This window comes from Haemaphysalis longicornis, unplaced genomic scaffold (assembly GCF_048455015.1).
Source record: "Haemaphysalis longicornis isolate Haplotype H1 unplaced genomic scaffold, Haemaphysalis longicornis Haplotype H1 scaffold_4, whole genome shotgun sequence".
Lineage (NCBI taxonomy): Eukaryota > Metazoa > Arthropoda > Arachnida > Ixodida > Ixodidae > Haemaphysalis > Haemaphysalis longicornis.
Genome location: NW_027526361.1, coordinates 28,977,854 through 28,996,595, shown reverse-complemented (window position 1 = coordinate 28,996,595; position 18,742 = coordinate 28,977,854). Strand labels below are relative to the sequence as shown.

General features: G+C 51.9%; 1 protein-coding gene across 10 annotated transcripts in view; it reads right to left on the bottom strand.

Annotated features, from left to right (window-relative positions):
* Positions 1 to 18,742, bottom strand: part of LOC144178422 (uncharacterized) — a 54,635-nt gene that overhangs the window by 9,705 nt on the left and 26,188 nt on the right. For 7 of the 10 annotated variants that reach the window (XM_077706265.1, XM_077706268.1, XM_077706270.1 and 4 more), the window contains 10 exons: positions 17,612 to 17,799; positions 17,057 to 17,186; positions 15,641 to 15,900; positions 13,007 to 13,228; positions 11,999 to 12,086; positions 10,864 to 11,269; positions 6,617 to 6,758; positions 6,309 to 6,534; positions 5,216 to 5,386; positions 2,062 to 2,313 (listed from right to left, as the gene is read on the bottom strand). In XM_077706265.1, the coding sequence (XP_077562391.1) occupies positions 2,062 to 2,313; positions 5,216 to 5,386; positions 6,309 to 6,534; positions 6,617 to 6,758; positions 10,864 to 11,269; positions 11,999 to 12,086; positions 13,007 to 13,228; positions 15,641 to 15,900; positions 17,057 to 17,186; positions 17,612 to 17,799 (2,085 nt within the window). The remainder of the gene's footprint in view (positions 1 to 2,061; positions 2,314 to 5,215; positions 5,387 to 6,308; positions 6,535 to 6,616; positions 6,759 to 10,863; positions 11,270 to 11,998; positions 12,087 to 13,006; positions 13,229 to 15,640; positions 15,901 to 17,056; positions 17,187 to 17,611; positions 17,800 to 18,742) is intronic. The other 3 variants (XM_077706269.1, XM_077706272.1, XM_077706275.1) reach the window with 3 other exon arrangements.

Sequence of the window (18,742 nt, the reverse complement as noted above, 5' to 3'; positions counted from 1 at the left end):
CGGTGGGCGGAGCGACGCCGACGACGCATCGCATGCACGCATCGGGTCATGTGTCTCAAATTCACGCGTACGACTAGTCGTGGTGACAGTCGTAACGATCAGTCGCATGCGAATCGAGTGTACAAATCGTACATGTGTCCAGCGCTTTAGTGTGAACCGCGTGCAATCCGTAGCAGACGATGCAGCGAACGTCCCTGACGTCACGGAGACCATGACGTCACGGTCCGACGTCACGGAGACCGTGACGTCAGGCAGTCCGCTTGCAGGCTCTCCTTCGAACGGCCATTTTCCCGCGCGGCGACCGAATTTGAAAGTGGTTGCAATAAACGTGCTATAATTAATTATATGTTGGTGGCTGACGCCTTTCGGTTCGATTTTCGTAATTACTGGGACCATAGGTATTCTTTACAGCATAAAAACTGAAAGCGAGAAATTTCGTGTCAGTACTCCTTTAAGTTTTAAAGCTAAAACAAAAACCGGGGGAAAAAAAGAAAAAAGCAGCACAGAGGCCAACTGTGCTTTAGTGTTACACTCGCAGTCAGTCTTAATTGATGCTTACGTAAATTGAGCCAGGCAACTAGTCAGACGGTCAGTCAACAAAACTAAAACCACTGATGGTATTGTATTGCTGGCTTCCTTTTTTGGCTAGCACCTGTCCTGTGTAAGTGTCCTAAGTGTCGCATTTTTTATTATGTCGAACGTGCTTCACCAACCAGCCCGAATTTCTGCATTGAATAGTCCCATTTTTTGGCCTCTTCAATGAACCGTATTTAATCCGAGAGCCTGTGACTATTTTTGTGCCACCATGCAGTGGAAGGATGAGGAAATTGCCCAGCACAAAAAAAGAGCTTGACCTCTGTGTGCGGCTCACACAAATCATAACGGACACAAGAAAAACATGCAGGCAGTACTGGCTGAAGGTAGAGCGAAATGCTGGGAGAGGGAAACAAACGCGAGCACGTGAGTGGCAGAACTGGAAATGGAAGAGAATGATGGCGCGAGGCAAAGAAAGTCACCTGAAAAGCCTGAAAGGAGGACAAGAACACGGCAGGGAAGAAAGCAGTGTCAAAGTCGCCAACACGGGTATTCACAGTGTCATGCAAGCCACTGTGAAAAGTCTAGAGGGTGCGATTTTGAACAATCCAAGATTCTAATGACCTTCATGGTGAGTATGCCACAACTGCATGGATCTATCATAAAGCAATGGAAGTCCTTTAGGCAGGGGACATATAATTTGGATTCCACTGTACTAACTGCGTTTCTAAGTACAACACCTCGAGCCATATGCGAAATTAGCAGATGCGTATGGCACTGAACTACTAGTTTGCACAATGTTGCTGGAAGCAAGCCAGCAGCTGTCATTCAGTTGTAAAAAGGAGGACAACATGACGCCATGTTTAAAGCTACTATCTTGAGTATTGTGCAATCTCTTTCTGATTGATTTGATTGACAGTAGGGTTGAACACGCCAACGCAACGCAGGTGACAAGGTGCGTTGTAGTAAAGGGTTCCGGATTAATTTCGACCACCTGGGGATCTTTAAATCACTCTCAGCTTCAATTTGTATGCACGGCAGTAGTTAGGTGTATGGGGTTAACGGAGACAGTAGCAAAACAACGCATCATGCGCAAGTCCAGGAGCAAGGCGATACTGAATGTAAGGACACCGTTTCACACTGCCCATCACCAAGACGACGTAAGGGATGTAAGGCAGGGTCCAACTATTCATTTCACCCAAATCCACAGTCCATTTTCACAAAGTGAAGGGCATGCCAAGGAGTCGGATCACTCAATTACGCAACGTGTACTAAAATCCATTCAGCCTGGTCATGACTACAGCCAAAATCTCCATCGGTCCCTTTCTCTTATTCTTGAAAATCTTTTATTTTGTTCTTTTTAACCTTTTTGCACATATTTCTCAAAAATCTTTTGAGTGCATCCTGTGCATGCATCAGCTGCAGTGCACAACACTGTGCAGTGGTTTGCGCAACTCCACGGCAACGCGGCAGCTCTCCCTGAAAAGGAAACGACCTCCTCCCCCGAGGAGCAGTGGTGTCCCGTACCGGTAGTGGTGGTGTTGCTGGGCGCGGTCGGCAGTGGGGGGGGTCCAGCGGCAGCACTGGGGGGCGGAGGAGGGTTGGAGGGGGTGCGGGGCGAGGCCCGTGGCTGCCGGCGGGCCCCCCGCGGAGGCCGTGCCCCGCCCAGCGCACTGGGGGCGGGTGGCGGAGGGGGCGACACCAGGCGCAGGGCCCCCCGCAACACGGCCGGCCCCTGGTGGTGGTGCTGCTGCAGCGGGTGGCCCAGCAGCCGCACGTCTGCACACGGGAGGGCACGTCTGTCACCTACTGCGGGCGGCACGCACACTCCTAGGCCACACTGACACACAGGTGAGCACACGGGGGACCCCCCAAGCCGTGTGCTGCTCAGGTCCCCAAATCACTTCCATCTCCCGAAAGGACAACGTAGGCTGCAGCCACAAGGGGCTGATGAGCCACAGCCGAGCAGATTCTACTGCATTAGGCTCAGGAACCACGATGGCGTTGCTACGGAGGGGAGCTTTGGCAGTGCAAGTTTATTCCTCCCTCCATGCCGCCAAGCGCAGCACACGGAAACAACAGCAGTAGTTACGATGGTTCACATTAAGCTCTTTGGCCAATCTGCTCCACCGATGACAAAAAAGAAGGTGCAGCAAGCATGATGGCAACAGTTACCTCTGGCTAATCTCTTCCGACAAAGAAAACGATGACAATGACAATGGCGGCTTACTACAGTGGAACCAAACTATCAGATTTTCCCAAACAGCGGAAAAACAGTGTATAATTTGGGCGCAATTAAATACCACATTAGCACATTGTCACGCGCAACACGCTGCCTAAGAACTAGTAAATACTACCACATTCACCATGTAACTTGCAAACCTTGCGTAATTTGTGAGTGCCTAAATTAAACCCCAACATTCTAAAAGAGAAAAAATTACTGATCCCTAAAAAAGAGAAAAATTTACTCGCATATTTTGTGCGCTCCCAGGCCACTCTGCGCTAGCCTGCCAGCCGTGCACACAATACAGTCGAATCCTGCTACAACAAAATTGACGGGACGTGCGAAAATGAAAATTCGTTGAGGCGAAATCTTCCCCAACACGCCACAGAGGGGCAAGAAAAATAGCCCCGTGTATTTCGCATCATCGGCAGCATAATACAATGTTTAGAAAAAGGAGTGACGCGCAATAACATCGTGGTTGTCGGATAACAAACATACCAATGGCTACCTGTTACAACGCATACATGACGGCGCCGTGGCAGCAGCAGAGCACATTTGCGCGGTTTCAACTGGATATGGATTGGCTGTAGCTCCAGCTTGACAAACCAGGCCCGCGCCTCACGTAAAGACGGCCAGCCATATCGTTATCACCAGCAAACGATGGCGTCCACCTACGTTTTTTCTTTTTTCTTTTTTTCGGCGGTGTGGGCGCGTGGCACACATTTTCAGTGAAACTAAGCATCCTGAATGTATAAAAAGTTACAGATAGCTGGCGTTTTGCATATTTTATTGCAAATCAAATGTTCAAACCCAGCACCAATGAGCGAAAAGTTTGAAGCGAAAGAAAGCCAGACAAATGGTTCATTGTGGCGAGGACTGTTGCATTGACTTCTGTGGCTAACTGATGGGGAATTGGAAAGATTTCGTCGAAGCGGAGTTTGTTGCAGCGGGGTTCGACTGTATAAGTTTCACAAGGCCGACAGGGCCAAGCAAGGCGAGAGTGCAAGAAGGATGCGGATGCCACGGCTGCAAGCAAGCCACACCAGAGCAGACACGTGCATGTCGGTTACTGGCAACAGAAGCGGTGACTGTCAGATGCAAAAGCAGGCTGTAGCTCCACATCTTTTACACTGCTTTGGTTATGTTCTCCTTATCACCAAGAGTCAGTGGCATTCGTTTTCAAGACAGTACACAGCAAGGAAAAATAAAAATTAACCTTATGGCCCCTTTCCTGATTGCAAACTAACAAAGACAACAAGCAAGCACAGGCAGCAGGTGCTGTCAGGGCAGCTCCCATGATAAGTGGAGGAAAAAAAGCAGGCGGCGGCAGCAACAAAAGCAAACTAGCTGAAAAGAAATGAACAATATAAAGCAGCAAAAATTAAAACAGTCAAAATCAACGTGAAAGCTGTCGAAGTGCAGAGCAGTGATTTGCCACAAGGGATGCGGTGCCCTTTCTTGAGTAAATCCAGCATCAGCCCGGCACTGATACTGAAAGTAGCCAAGCGAGGGTGCCGCAGCCCCTGAAAAGGCCTATAAAAAGCCACTGGATTGAGTTGTCATTCATTTTGGGTAATTAATGCGTTAATTCATGATGTTTCCCTTCGTTTATATTCTTGCGTACTTCTTTGCGGCCTAGCAATGGCAGCCACCATGGCAACGGCGCAGCGCAAAGATCACCCACAACACTTCGCGTATGAATAGCGTGTGGCGCAGTAGGATAGTTGCTTTGCTGCGCAGTTGCGCAGTTGCAGATAGTTGCGCAGTTGCTTTGTAACGCAAGGGACCCCGGTTTGATCCCGACCGGAGAAAGCGGTTATCTTTTCGAAGCCTCTGTTTGGGTGCATGACGCTGTGACTACAGCGGCTAGATACCGCAGCCCCAGACAAACATGACTACAAGCCGGGCCCCTAAGATGCTTCGCACTTAAAAAACTAACGAAACAATGGGGAATGGAGCAAAACGAGCGGCTTTGATGGCCGAGACCAAAACTGGAGTAGGGGAGGAGGGGGGTGGAAAAGGCGGAAAAAGCAGTGGGGAGATAGCACACCACTGGAGGAAGAGAAACATGGAACAAGAGGTTGAAGAAAGCAGCGTGAAAGACGAGCAGCGTGTCAGTTTCTCGACCACCATCTGCATTTCCAGCCATGTGAGCTGTCATGTGAAGCGTGCCACGGTACTCTTGCATTGTATGACCGGGGCATTTAAAATGCCTGTTTTATGGGGAGTTTGCCAGCAACTGCGATGATCCACCATAAGAGGTGGGTCTATGCATAACTGGAGTACATAAAATCGGGGTTCCACTGTACCGCCTGCTACCACCTGCCGACCGACTGAGCAAGCGAGTGGACTGCACCGCGGTCTCCCAACAGCCTGGGGCAAAAATTCCCCGAAATGGGCCAGACTCTGCAGGGGGCCCTTTATGCCCATGGGAAGGGATGCAGCAGGCGGACGCACCGGGCAGCAGAGAGAGGCCCCGCGAGTGCCTGTACAGGGCCGCCATGGCAGCCACACTGGACGTTGGCTGCTGGCTCAGGGTCGCCGGGGTGCGCGACCCATTGCGGCCGGCTCCCCCCCGGTGCCTCTGGTGTTGGTGGTGGCCGTCCTCCGGGGACACTCCCAGGACCCCTGCACAGCACCCACCCTCTTTCTTCCATCACAAATCCACAAACGCCTGGCTACAGCACGTGGAGAACGCACTTCCTACCACCCATTTATCCTGCTCCCCCCCAGCCCTCTGTCGTGGCTGGGGCCAAGAGGCACTGAACTCAGTTGAGGCCTTCAGCTGTAACACCATTCCTTACGAGCCCTGCTTGTTCCATTAGGACACAGATTGTTGGGAATATGATGCACATGATCCAAAGAAAAGCTTCTCCATGCGTACGTGTACTCCATGCTGTGTGCTGTAAAGGGCACACTTGAGAGGCAGTTTGGATCATCCTCACCAATGTGGGAAAACAACAAGTGGAGGAAGATGAGACAGCTACATGTGGTAGTGCATAATGACCCACACTATTGTCGTTTCCCCTAGTGGAACACCATGCCCCCTCCCCTGCCATTCACCAAAATGAGTTGCAGAACCACACCGCTTGCAAACAGGGACAATGCCATACCAGCCAATCTTGACATATCGAAGACTCACGCAGAAAAGGAGGGGGAGGAAGAGACGTGCACACAAATTCATGAATACACCTGTCATTACAGTGCTCTGTGATTACTCTGAAAATGAAACCAAGTCTGCTTTTCTCCTGATGCTGTCCCACATGCTGACGGAGGGTCCCTCAACAGTGGCTCAAAGTGGTGTCGCAGTAGCTGGACAGCCCCACATCTAGGGAAGCAATCAAAGTTGATTTTCTGTCCGAGCTCACTGTGAAGCCCCCTAAACCTCACAAGTAATTCTCTTTTTCCGTACTTTCTGCATGAATTGGGTGCCGATGTTCCCAGAGAAGGTTGCAGTCAGTAAGATACACAAGCCAACAATGTAGTTTCCTGAAGACTGACTTTTCCAGGGGTCCTTTCCCCAACAGGAGCTGCCCCTCACCCCTCTCACCGAGAGACGGGGCGTCCCCGCTGGCCGCAGTCCTCTCCGCCGTGGGGTGGTCGGCGTAGGCCAGGTGGTGGTGGTGGGTGGCCCCCAGGAACGGAGCGGCCCCCTTGGGCACGCCGCAGGCCTGCAGGCCCACAGCAAACGGGGGCGGCCCCATCAGGGAGGCACGGCTCGCGCTCGACGACATGCCCGCCGGGCGCGGCGCCGCGGCCACACACGGCACCAACGACTGCGGCCACCACCACCACAGCGCGGCTCAGCCCGCAGTCGTGGGCCCACCACCCCAACCACCCGGAACACACAGCACCCACCTGGAAGGCCGTCACCGGCGGCGGGGGAGCCGCAGAGCACAGGGCATAGCCCACCAGGGGCTGCTGCTGTGGCTGCTGCGCCGCCTGCGCTGTGCTGGCCGGAGGAGTCTGGGGCCGCATCGACACGTACCGCAGTGGCAGGCTGCAACGGGCCATTGCGTCACCTTCGAGTGGCAACCGAGTGCCTTCGCCTGGTCTCAAGCACATGCTCAATTGATTGATTGTGGGGGTTTAATGCGCCGACGCAACTGAGGCGATGAGGCGCGCCGTAGTGGAGGGCTCCGGATTAATTTTGACCACCTGGGGATCTTTAACGTGCGCCGAAATCTCGTACACACGGGCGTTTTTGCTTTTTGCCTCCATCAGAAAAGCGGCCGCCGTGGCCGGGAATCGAACCCGCGACCTCGTGCTCAGCAGCACAACGCCTTAGCCACTGAGCCACCGCGGCGGGGCAAGCACATGCTCACTTAACCCTTCCACTGTCAGGTGTTTCTGGCCGTGACGCACCCCCCGTGTCGGCTTGGTTTCCGAAATATGAGGCAAGGAACATCGTGATTTACTTGACTATGATAGCGTCTGGAACGTAATGCGTGGAAAGGAAAGAGCGTGGGTGAGAAATCGCCTTTCTTCCAGATATTTTCAGTTTGCCAAGCACGCTTCCGGAACAACGACCCCACCATTTGAACATCGCAATCCGACGCTGTGGAACTCGCACCCCTTCCTCGGATGAGAAGCTATCAGAATGCGAATCCGAGCTCGGCTCGTATTCGGATTGGAATCGAAGAACCATCGCTCCTGTCCGCAGTCGAAAGCCCCCACGCAGTCAGCCATCCGAAAGTAACCGCGCACATGGAGGGAGCACTTTCAGCAGCCCGCACAACGCACACAAATGAGCGAGTGTAAGCCGCGATTCAGTCATGTTTCAGTCAATTGGAGAGGCAATGGCGTGCTGGGCTAACCTGGCACACCGTAGAGGACATGGAAGTAGAATAAAAAAAATATCATAGAAACCCTTTGTAGATTGCACAACAACCCTTGCACCCGTAATCGCTTGCGTGCCACATGGTCACTCATCCCAACAGAATACAGCATGCGGAGTTACCAAGCTCCCCAGCAACGAAAGGTGGGCGCGGTCACTCCGTACTTTTTATATACCGTCATAGAGAGTAGCAAGTGAAAATACGAGCTAATAGAAAGATTCGACAGATGGTGCAAACAGTCCAAGCATGCCCACTTTGCCCGCAAATTTTTGAACGCACAGTGGAGAACGTACCGGTATGTCAGTGACAGTAAAAGTGTTAAAACCCTTCCTAGAAAAGGAAATTACTTAAAATGACATGCACACAAAACTCCATTTAAGGAGCCATGAAGAGAAAACAAAAGTTTGTTTTATTCGAAAGATTAGGTGTTTCATAGTACCCTAAGCGCTTTCCCGGAAGCAAATGATGCTTTATTCACTGAGAAATAAGACAAATTAAGCCAAAATTTTAAATCTCCCGCTAAATTGCACATTTCGTGACGTGAACAATGGCGTCATACGAGCCGGTCCATGAAACATTTACTTAGTATGCCGACTCCATATAGCACCCACACGCGGGAATCAAGCAGGAACCAGAAACCGAGACGGCGGCCATTTTAAAAATACTAGTAAAACCTAGTGCACCGCAGCCCTAGTCATGGAATCGCCTGATCCGGAGAACAAAACTCTCGCCGAGAAGCTCGGGCTTGCATTTAACAACCTCACACCACTTGAACGCTCAATGCTTCTAAGTGCACGAGCGGCAGGAGTTGTGGGATACGCGGATGGACCGGAAAGCGACCATTCCGCGATAGCCACAACAGACGAACGCCCAGCCGTCGGCACCGCTGCCTTGTCAGCCCCGTCGCGACGGACGAATACAGACTGGTACGTATGTGCCGTATTTTTATTACCGTTAATAATAGTTTAATTTCAGTAGCAGTATCGCTTATGCCAGTTGGCCAGTGTAGTGTATGGAAAGCCGTTCGTGCGAGCTCTCTGCTTCGACCAGAAAGATACGAGCGTCAATGCGCGGTGTGTACGGCATTTTTATCCCCCAAGGTCAGAGCGCTTTGACGGCGATTTGACGAAGTCGGCGACGAGCGCCAGCATGTCCCAGGAGTGAGCTAACGTAAGGGTCCCTGCCGTAATCACTTCCTCGGAAATGAAGCGAGCACACTCGTACTTCCTTTAGCTCTCTTTCTCCTCCGTTTGCGAAGTTCACAAAACGTAGCCACTTGCTTCGCCGAGGTTCGTCATTGGGCAGCACATGAAAGGAGATCTCTTCACCGGCAGGGATGTCGCACTCCCTCGACGATTTGCCCGTACTACATGGGCATTTCAGGACGCAGCAACGAAATTTCATTGTAAAGTACTCGAACAAACTGAAGTTTTCAGTGGTTGTAAACTGGAAACGAGCTCCTAACAATAGCAGCAAGCCAACACCATTCCGAAACTGCGACGACTGTCACTATCTCGTCGCTGCTTGCTGTTCCTTACTCCCCTCGTTTCTATTTTTACCTTTGCTGGTTGGCGATATGACGGCCAACCTCCTGTGAAGGGATTACGATACCAAGCAAGGTCGCGGCTGTGCGTGCTGGGATGGTTCGTTGTCCTTGAAGAGCCTCGAACCCGAAAATTCGTCAGCGCGACGGTGGCGACGGCGCGATGTCGAGTTCGGCTGGCGGTAGTTTCGTACGGTACACGCTTGCGTGTTTATTCGGAACTTCAACCGTTTACTCCACCGTTCTTAGTGTCATAAAAGGAATGTGCAGTATGTTTAACGGGCATATAGCTCACTATGCAAACTGGTAAGCCCTGCCTAACTTGCGTCTGCTTCTGCCGGCCTCCGCCAATCGCAGAGCATTGTCGTGTGACATCATAGGTTCTGTTGCGGGAAATGAGCTGGTGGGTCGCATGGTCATTCCCTTTTTTCCTAATTATGTAGCTTATTTGAGCGAAGTTTGTGTTAAAAGTGGTGTCAGTATGGTTCTAACAAGGCAATCTTTCGAATGAACCAAACTTGTGTTTTCTCTTCATGGCTCCTTTAATCGCCTAATGGCCACACTTTTGTGGTATACAACCTGGCTAGCAAAACTCTTCCATTTCACTGATGCACAAGGGTGCATCACGTCTGGAAGCTATCGGTCAAAGCAAGCCACGACAAGAGTTCTGGTCCACCGTAGGCTCCCCTTGCAACAGCTGCTCCGTAACAACATTTTACGCAACCCTGCAGACCCCTGCAACCCTGCATGTCACAGGGCACAAAGAGTACTAATTAGTTTGGCCAAGAAATGCAAACGCCGCTCACTGCACACAATCATCAGCAGAAAAACTAAGTAGCTCTCTAAAGGGAGTCACGCATGCAATTCTGAACGTTCACGAAACTCTCTCTCTTCTCTTTTTTGCCCTGTGGTATAACGACAGAGTTTGCCCCATGGTATAACGATACAAGAGTTCACAGGTATCATAGGTACATGAACATGTTGGAGAAGTGGTCAGTGAACCCAGCGCTGCAGGTCTCTTTTTTTCAGTGGCGAATGCTCCCCTGTGTTGGCTTCGCCACCATCAAAACCTGATTGGGATGCATTAGGGTGGCTTTGCTGCAAAGCATGCACACTTGAGCCAACACTACTCATCAGCATACAGCCTCTTCAAATGCTGCTTTTCAGCCACGCCAAAATCACTGCATTGGCAGACTGTTGAAACTGTGGATACTGGTTTGCGATCCTTCAGCTAAGCTGCCATAAAGCTGCAAATGGTAATGAGCGTCACAAGTCCTAAAGAGTGCAACTGCTGCGTATAATGTTGGCTTCTCATACAACCCGCACACTCGACCCTGCTTTTCTGCATGATGCAGGTGATGTAAAAAAAGAAAAGAGAAAGCCAGAAACATGAACCTAGTCCGTGTCAGAACTGACTACACCAACCACAGGTGAACATTTATAAAGCACACAAAGGGACGGTCTAGCTTTTGGCATGTCGTGCCCCTCCAGCCAAAGAAGGTGAACAGTAGGCCCCCCGTCTGGACTAGCTGTCCATCATAAACGTTGGCATACTGGTAAAAAATGCCCCAATAACGACATGGACAGCGCTGGAGTGAACAAACAAGAACAGGCGCTGACAGACAGACGTACAACGCTAGTGCCAATTCATTGCTGCCCGCATTATTGCCATTTGAGATTTTTCGCCCAGTCAGTGCACGGAAAGCCAGGCAGGCGACCCTCACCTGGCTGGCGGTGGCGGCTGGTGGGGCGGCATGTTGGGTGGGCTGGCCGCCACCAGGTACATGGGCACCAGGTGCTGCTGCTGCTGCTGGGGCTGCTGGTGCTGTGGCTGAGGCTGCTGGGGCTGTGGCTGCATGTGCTGGGCCGAGGGGTGCGGGGCGTGGTGCTGCTGCTGCTGCTGCTGCTGCTGGTGGTGGTGGTGGTGGTGGTGGAAGGGCTCCCCCTGCCCCCCCATGGGTGCCATGAAGGTGCCCAGGAAAGCCGTCGGGTGGGGCCCCGCCTCGCCATTGCTCAGGCCCGCGCCCCCCATCTGCGGGGGCGCAGCGTAGTAGCCCCACACCGGGTATGACGAGCCGGACGGGTTGCCCGGTAGTAGCGGCCCCGCCTGGTGCCCCGCCGCCAGTCCCACTGCAACCAGGCAGTCACAATTATCGGCCAGGGGATCTATCGGCCTATCGGTGCAGCAGAAAGCGCAACACGTGTAAACAGAAGGACTGAACAAAGCGACAAAGCTTAGAGCTGAGCTTTTAATACTGGGCCTTGGCATTGGCCACACTAAACAGCAACAAAACTCCTCTAACCTCTGCCATCTTAAAGACCTTGCCAATGTGGCAGCAATTAAATGTGGTTAGGGTGATACTCTTAAAATATTGATTGTCGGGTTTAACGTGTCCAAGCAACACTTGGGCTACAAGGTGCACCGTAGTGAAGGGCTCCAGATTAATTTGGGGATATTTAATGTGTTTGGGTGGTATTGGTGTACAGTCTTTAATCTATACATGAAAATCCCATTCAGAGCTTCAAAAACAGACTTTTCTTCATTTACAGATTGTGAACAAAGAAAAGCCAAACAATACTTTCGTTTCCAAAGATTCAAAATTTCCATCTACTTTCTCAAGTGACCCGTTTTTTCCCCAAACAGCAAGTGATCTACGAGCTGCGCAAAAATGAGGTTCTCATAAAAATTTGCCTACTACTATGCTACAGTAGCTTACGTCTTCTTTTTTTGTACACACCCCATTAAGTGTAGAGTTCATTTTTTTATGCAACCAAACGTTTAATTTTCTAAGGCGTGAAGGCAAGGCTTCGTGCTCTGGACCTGGTCGCTTGACGGGAGTGAACGCATCAGTTCCCCACCTTGTTGGCTGGCATGTGCCTCGGGCATTGAGGGAACATAGCTGCGTCCACACGTCATTGGTGTTGGCTGTACGTAGTAGATGGGACCCTGGACAGAGCAAACACAGGCAGCCACCTTTGGAGGAGGAACATCACTTGAACACGGAGCTTTTATACACAGGCCTTGTTAACTGGTCTCACCAGTGGTGTCACTAGTGGTGCATAACCATTGCATGCCATCCTCTTTCTATTGATGCCTGTACTCATTTCTAAAGAAGCATTTTTTCTTTTTTGGTACTTCAGTCAAGCCCGCTTATAATGACCCAGTTATAAAGAATGCTCCGTTATAAACATACAAACGTGGCATGACCATCACAGTATGCACTAAGGGAATGGCATTATGTTTAAGATATTTTCACTGCACTGCCTGCTGCACGCGTCCAGCCACAAATACCAAAACAATAAAAGGATGCTGTGTGGAGCACAGCGTCCACCCAGCCAGGGCATGTGCAGAAGAGGAAGACTGAGACGCAGTGAGAGAGATAGAACTCATTGGCAGCGGCGCTCTAGAGCGTTCTTTTTTTGTGAAACACAGGTTTTCCTTTTAACAAATCTTATATTTGCCCTTCCACCACTACTATTGTCTCCTTGAGTTTGTGCCTCACTACAATATGATGATCATGCAGAAGGGTGTAGCTTGGGTACTGTGAATGGCACACCGTCCCTTGACCATGGCAGGCAGTCCCAGTCGCCACTTAGATGGCTTTCCGCGCATGCAAAGTTTCAAATGTATGGCACAGGACCACCCCGTTTTTTCTTCAACAAAACCAACAGTAGCAAGAAAAAGAAAACAAAAGCAAGTGTAAATCTAAAAAAAAAAAAAGTAGTATGTCACGGTCATGAGTTTCAGGTTGCCTTCCCCCACCTCTCCATCCCCTGCCCGTGCCTGCGTGGCTGACGGATTGAAACGACCCAGTGTAGCTTCCCTCGAACATGCAGCGGAGCAGTGGCACAGTGGCAGGCACGTACCTGCACGGACACGGTGGGTGCCCCGTGCTGTGGCTGGGGTGCCTGGTGGGGCTGGTGGTGGTGGGGTGGCGGGTGCCCAGGCAGCGCCAGGAAGCCCGGCCGCAGGGGCGTCTGCACCAGGAAGCTGCCCTGCGGAGGGTGCGCCCCCTCGGCCATATCGGCACCCCCAACCAGGGTGAGCGAGCCCAGCTGGCTGGCCACCGCCTCACAGCCGCTGGGATCCTGCAATGCAGCCACACACACTAAAGGACAAGAGCGCCACCTCCAAGGCATCCAAACAAACACTTTTCCCCACCCCACTAGAGCTCACATTGTGGCCCCCACCCTGTACTCCTCGCAATGCCGCTTCTGCGAGGCTCCGGGCACCCTCTACCATATCATGTGGGGCTGTGATAAGAACCCCCACCTACCCCCCTGCCCTTCCCCTCCCCTGAGCACTGGGAGAGAGTACTGTCCAGCTCGGACCCTGACGACCAGCTTTGGCTGGTGCAGAAAGCCCAAGAAACCGGACGGACTCGAGGGGTCCTGGAATGAGGACTCTTCCCCAGGGCTGACTGTTTTTGAGACACGTTTATTCCTCCTCCTCCTCCCCCTTACTTTCACCCTCTCCATTTGCACCACCAGCGGTGGTGCCCTGCTGACGTGCTTTGAGCAGAAAATAGTGGAGACACAGGAGGCCACACAGTGCCAGTCATAGCGAGGTTTCTGAAGAAGAGGGGGAGACAATCGGCTGGAGCAGGTGGCATGCCGTTTCAGGGTTGCAGAAGAATTTAAAAATACAGTTAAACCTCGTTATAACGAGACGGACTATAACGAAATAATGGATATAACGAGCAAATCGTAATTCCCCTTGAAAGTCCCCATAGAAACCAATGTATTTAAAACCTCGTTTTAACGAGGTAAAATTTGCCCGTTACGGGATATAACGAACAAATTTCGTTGAGAAATCAAATTTTGAGCTAATTTTACGACAGCGCGCAACGTGGATTTGAGACAGTGCGCGACGCGGCGACTGTATTAGCAGTTCAAAACTCCCGCCACGCGCGCGAAGCTGGATGGCGTCCCATGTGGACGCTGCGCCCGCGAAGCCATTCCCACCCTCCTCTCGCTGCGCACGTCATGCACACAATGGGGCCCTTCGATATACAGTCTCGGACTCACCGCGGGCTCCCCGAGAAGCAGTCCGACGTTCGATTTTCCCATGCATCCCTACGGCTTCGAGGAATCCTCGGACTACCCACGGAGAGTCCGAGAAGAGCCCCAATGCACAAGGCGCACGCAGTTGCGTCGCCTTCCTCTCCGCCCCCCTCCTCCCCTGTTCGTATCGCCGACGTTGCTGTGTAGTTGTGTGTGCGTGGGTGTTGGCAGTCTTCAGCCTTATCTTTTATCGTACTGCCCGCATAATTTCAACAACGCGAGTGCGACAGGCGGGAAGCGAAAACGAAAGACTGTCACGCTTGAACGGAAGACGGCTATGATAAAAGCCGTCGCATCGGGCGCGAAGGAAGGTAAGGTGCACTCCGTGGTAAGGTGGCGAAAGACTTTGACGTGTGGACGAGTACGCTGTCCACCATCGTGAGCAACCGAGTGTCCATTGTCAGCGCTGTTGCACGTGGAATGAAAGGAAGCGCTTAGGACGGCGTCGAAGGCACTAGATGAGGTGTACGTGCTGTGCCGCTACTTCGGCAGGCACGAGGGCGGCGAAGATGGCGTGAACATAGCGGCCACAGCTGAGCGAGCCATCGCTCGCATCAGGAAGGTGCATCAATGCCCAATTACGGACTTCTTCGAAGCCAAGTCTGTTTGAAAAACGAGTTTTGAACTGCAATAAAGTAGGTTCGTGACTTTTCCTTTTTACCTACGGAATGTGTTTATTTTACTGACTACCGCCGTGCAGCAAGATGCTATTTCGCCCGCTTTTTGGTTTAGGTAACTACAATGCATAATATTTGCAGTAATAGTCGGCTCCGGCTATAACGAAATATTGGCTATAACGAGCAAATCGCGGCGCCCCTTCAATTTCGTTATAATGAGGTTTAACTGTACTGGTGATGACAGGTGTGACGAGGTGAGTGCTCTCTTCTTTGGTGGCACCAGTGGCAAGGAACAATTTCGAACACCCATTTCAAACACCAAAGTTTAACAAGCTGCAAAATTAGTTCCCCAAGTGCTGCATCAAAACACTGATTTGATTACTGCATTCACCAGGGTTCATAGTACTGGAAAATACAAGGATTACAGTTTTATGACCAACACTGTTTTCTCTATTGTTCCACCAAAAATGGCTAATTACCTCTCATTATCTTGGGAACTAATCGACCAACTGAAAAAATAATGGCATATTTGAAATCAGTGGGGGAAAACCAGCAAGACTGACAAGTTTCACAGAGTTTACTCGAAAATTAAAGGAAGTTCTTCTAAGACCTGTGTCCCCCCTTAATATCAATGTTTTGCAGCTCCACAGAGGTCACCTTGATGCTGTCTGGCTAGTGCAAGTTTGCAAGGGCAAACACCAGGTGCCAGGCAAACACCAGGCAAACAGCCACCCTTCACCTGTTATGCAAACGACCCCAGTCGCGGGTGTCTCCCTTTCAGTGCCCCCCACAAGGAGAAGAGAGAGAATGGCCCGTGTACCTGCGTGTCCAGTAGGCCAGGCTCGCGGGCTTCCAGGCCGGTGGTGGGCGGCTGCACGCAGGGCAGGTACAGCAGCTGCTGCTGCTGCGGGTGCGGGTGCGGGTGGTGGGTGTGGGGAGGCAGGGGGCCCCGGGGCGGGGCCAGCGGGCTCAGCAGCAGGCCCCCCGCACCCGAGTGGTGGCCAGCAGGGGCCCCCCGGGGACCCGCCCCCCGGACTAGGCCGCCCGCCATCTCGGGCGACATCAGGGGCACACCAGCCACTGCGACACGACGACAACCCGGTCAGGGGAGCCAGGGCCCAGCCGAGAAAGTGCACTCACGACCAGCCAAAAACCAACATTCCTAGAAAAACCAGTTACGATGATGAACGAACAAGTGGAGCAACAGGATAGGGGAAAAACTGTGAGTGGCTGCTTTGGGGACGAGTTTGTCCAGGTTGCCAAAGTTTCAAAGACAACTTGAGAACAGGCCCAGATGCCAATACAAGCGCATTCTGACATGAAGGTTTGCTGCTCGGGCAGGGTGATACACCACTTGAGCCTACTGTTGTTCCTAAGTAGTACCCATGTAGAAGTGGGCAAGCACTTACCATCCTTCACATCCCTGTTGAATGCAAAGAACACTATGCTGACAGATGCACTTTTCAGAATTCTACACACACCACATCCCAACACACCCAACACATTTCCTCGCATATGATCCCATGTTTGCATGCAATTGTGTTTCAAAGTAGTTATTTAGTGTTGGATTCTTATAAACTATCTCGTATCGGCCATAACTGTTTCATCGATTCCTTCTCATGAGGGTCCTCCAAGTATTGATTAATTGTAGGGTTTAACGCGCTGATGCAACGCAGGCGATGAGGCGCACCGTAGCGGAGAGCTCCGGATTAGTTTTGACCACCTGGGGATCTTTAACGTGCGCCGAAACGTCGTACACACGGGCGTTTTTGCTTTTCGCCTCCATCAGAAAAGCGGCTGCCGCGGCCGAGAATCGAATTCGCGACCTCGTGCTCAGCAGCGCAACGCCTTAGCCACTAAGTCACCGCGGCAGGTAGGGGCCCTCCAAGTAATCACTGAAGAAAGTTGAACTGCATTTCCATCCACCACCTCTAGTTCTCAGCAATATGGCCCTCTACACCAATAGGTTGCTTTTATGAATTGGCCCCGGACATTATTTTTTAGCAATTTTACCTAAAGAAGTATGCACCTAAAGAAATATACAAAACCATGGTATTTGGCACTCTTTGACCAAGTTTCACTTGCGCCAATAAAGAACACATACAACTTGTACCCAAGTATAGTCGTTTGCAGATCGAACAAAAATGCGTCTGTCACGCCCCCATTCCATGGTGCACAAAGGCAGCAGCAATGGGTGAGCACGAAAGGGACCTAGTGCCCCACAGCCAGTGCTTACCAGCCTGGGGATTGAGCAGCAGCCCAGCTGGGGCCAGAGGCGCTGCTTCCAGCACCGAAGGTCCCGCCAGCGGCCACATGGAAGGCAGAGGCAGGGCACCCGAGTCCCTCTGTCCGACTGCCCAGGGCACCTGCAGGACAGAAAGAGGCCCCACTTCCCTGCTTCTTACTGGCGTCTTTTCTTCAGCAACGCATCAAGTCACCCAGCTTGCAGCTTCTCCGCAACCAGACCTCTCCCCGTCCCCCTTACACAGTAACGGCTGTTTCCCTTCGCTCACAGATATGCGTGGTCAGAGAGGCACGCTCGTATCCGGAAAATCACTGTACCAGCAGTGAGAAGTGAGGATACTAGCTCCACCAAACATACCAAGCACTTTGAAGCCCTCAGCCCTTGGGACATTCCACCGTACTCTCTAGCACCAGCAAAGGTGAGGTAGACGAGGTGTCCACGTTAGCACAGGGTCCGGGGATGAAGCCCACCAGGCTGTGACCCCCCCCCCGACTGCGTTTAGTTAGAGAGGGCAAAGAAGAAGAAGAAGTGCGCCTCCTCCCCCACCTGTGCCACGTAGAGCTGTGGCCGCGGTGCGGGTGGGGGAGCCGGCGGGGGTGCCACGGAGCTGGGCTCCTCAGGCGGCACAGGAGGCGCTGAATCCAAGGGAGCCGCGGGGGCCACCTCGGCGGGTGAGGTCGCCACAGGCGGTGGCGCCTGCACCACCGTCGGTAGCGAGCTCACGTTGAACGAGTCTGCACACGGAGGAGAAAGAGAGGGAGGGGAAAGGGAACACACGGGTCAGCAGCCCACCCTCAGTGGGCCAACGGGCGCAAAGCTTCGATTCCCTATACGAGAAGGGTTGAAGCACACGATCCAGTCCCACATGGGCACCGCCTGATGACGCCGCAAGTGGTCGCGGCGATCGCAGCTGCAGCCAGCAGCGCTGTTCCACCGAACCTGTCAACCACGGGGCCTGCACAGCGCCTCAACGCCACTCTCGCGCCAGCCACACAGTGGCCGCCGAGCTATCTTCAACACAGTGCCACAATTCAGTGTCCAGTAACCCTTACCCTTTGTCCGCGCTTCATACGCAACTTTCGCTAGCAACTTTCAATTCCTTCTCACTAAGCTGAGCCCAGCAGAGCATTCAAACTCTTCCGAAAACTGACAACCCACCATATCACCTACACAGCACCCACATTGACCCAACACGCACATGGTTGGGGCAAGGAATTATGCATTACAGACATAGCTAACAAGCTAACGCCAAAGCCGCCAGCAGTGCTTTTGACTAAAATATGCAAGCCATGGTGTTGGTCACAGGTGCTAAGAACTCAAGTGCTGCACACTTAGGAATGCCCTCACCCTTTACACTGCCTATCGCATCACCTGCATACTGCCTCAGTAACTGCTTACTTGGTGCAACTGCAACCCCAGGCGCTCTGGCATTAAAAATATCAGCGTTTTTTTTTTAATACAACAACTTTTCTTCTGCTCCAGAAAATTTTCACAGAAACAATTCTGCAGAAAAGTTCCGCAGAAATTCCACAAGACATTTCCGCACAAACTTTATGATTGAAATTTTTTTTTAAAGTTATATAATTTTGGCTAATTAGTTGCTTCCTCAAAATGTAAAACTAAAGCAAGATGGTCCACATAACTTAGAAGAACTATTGGCCATTTTGTTGGAGGAAA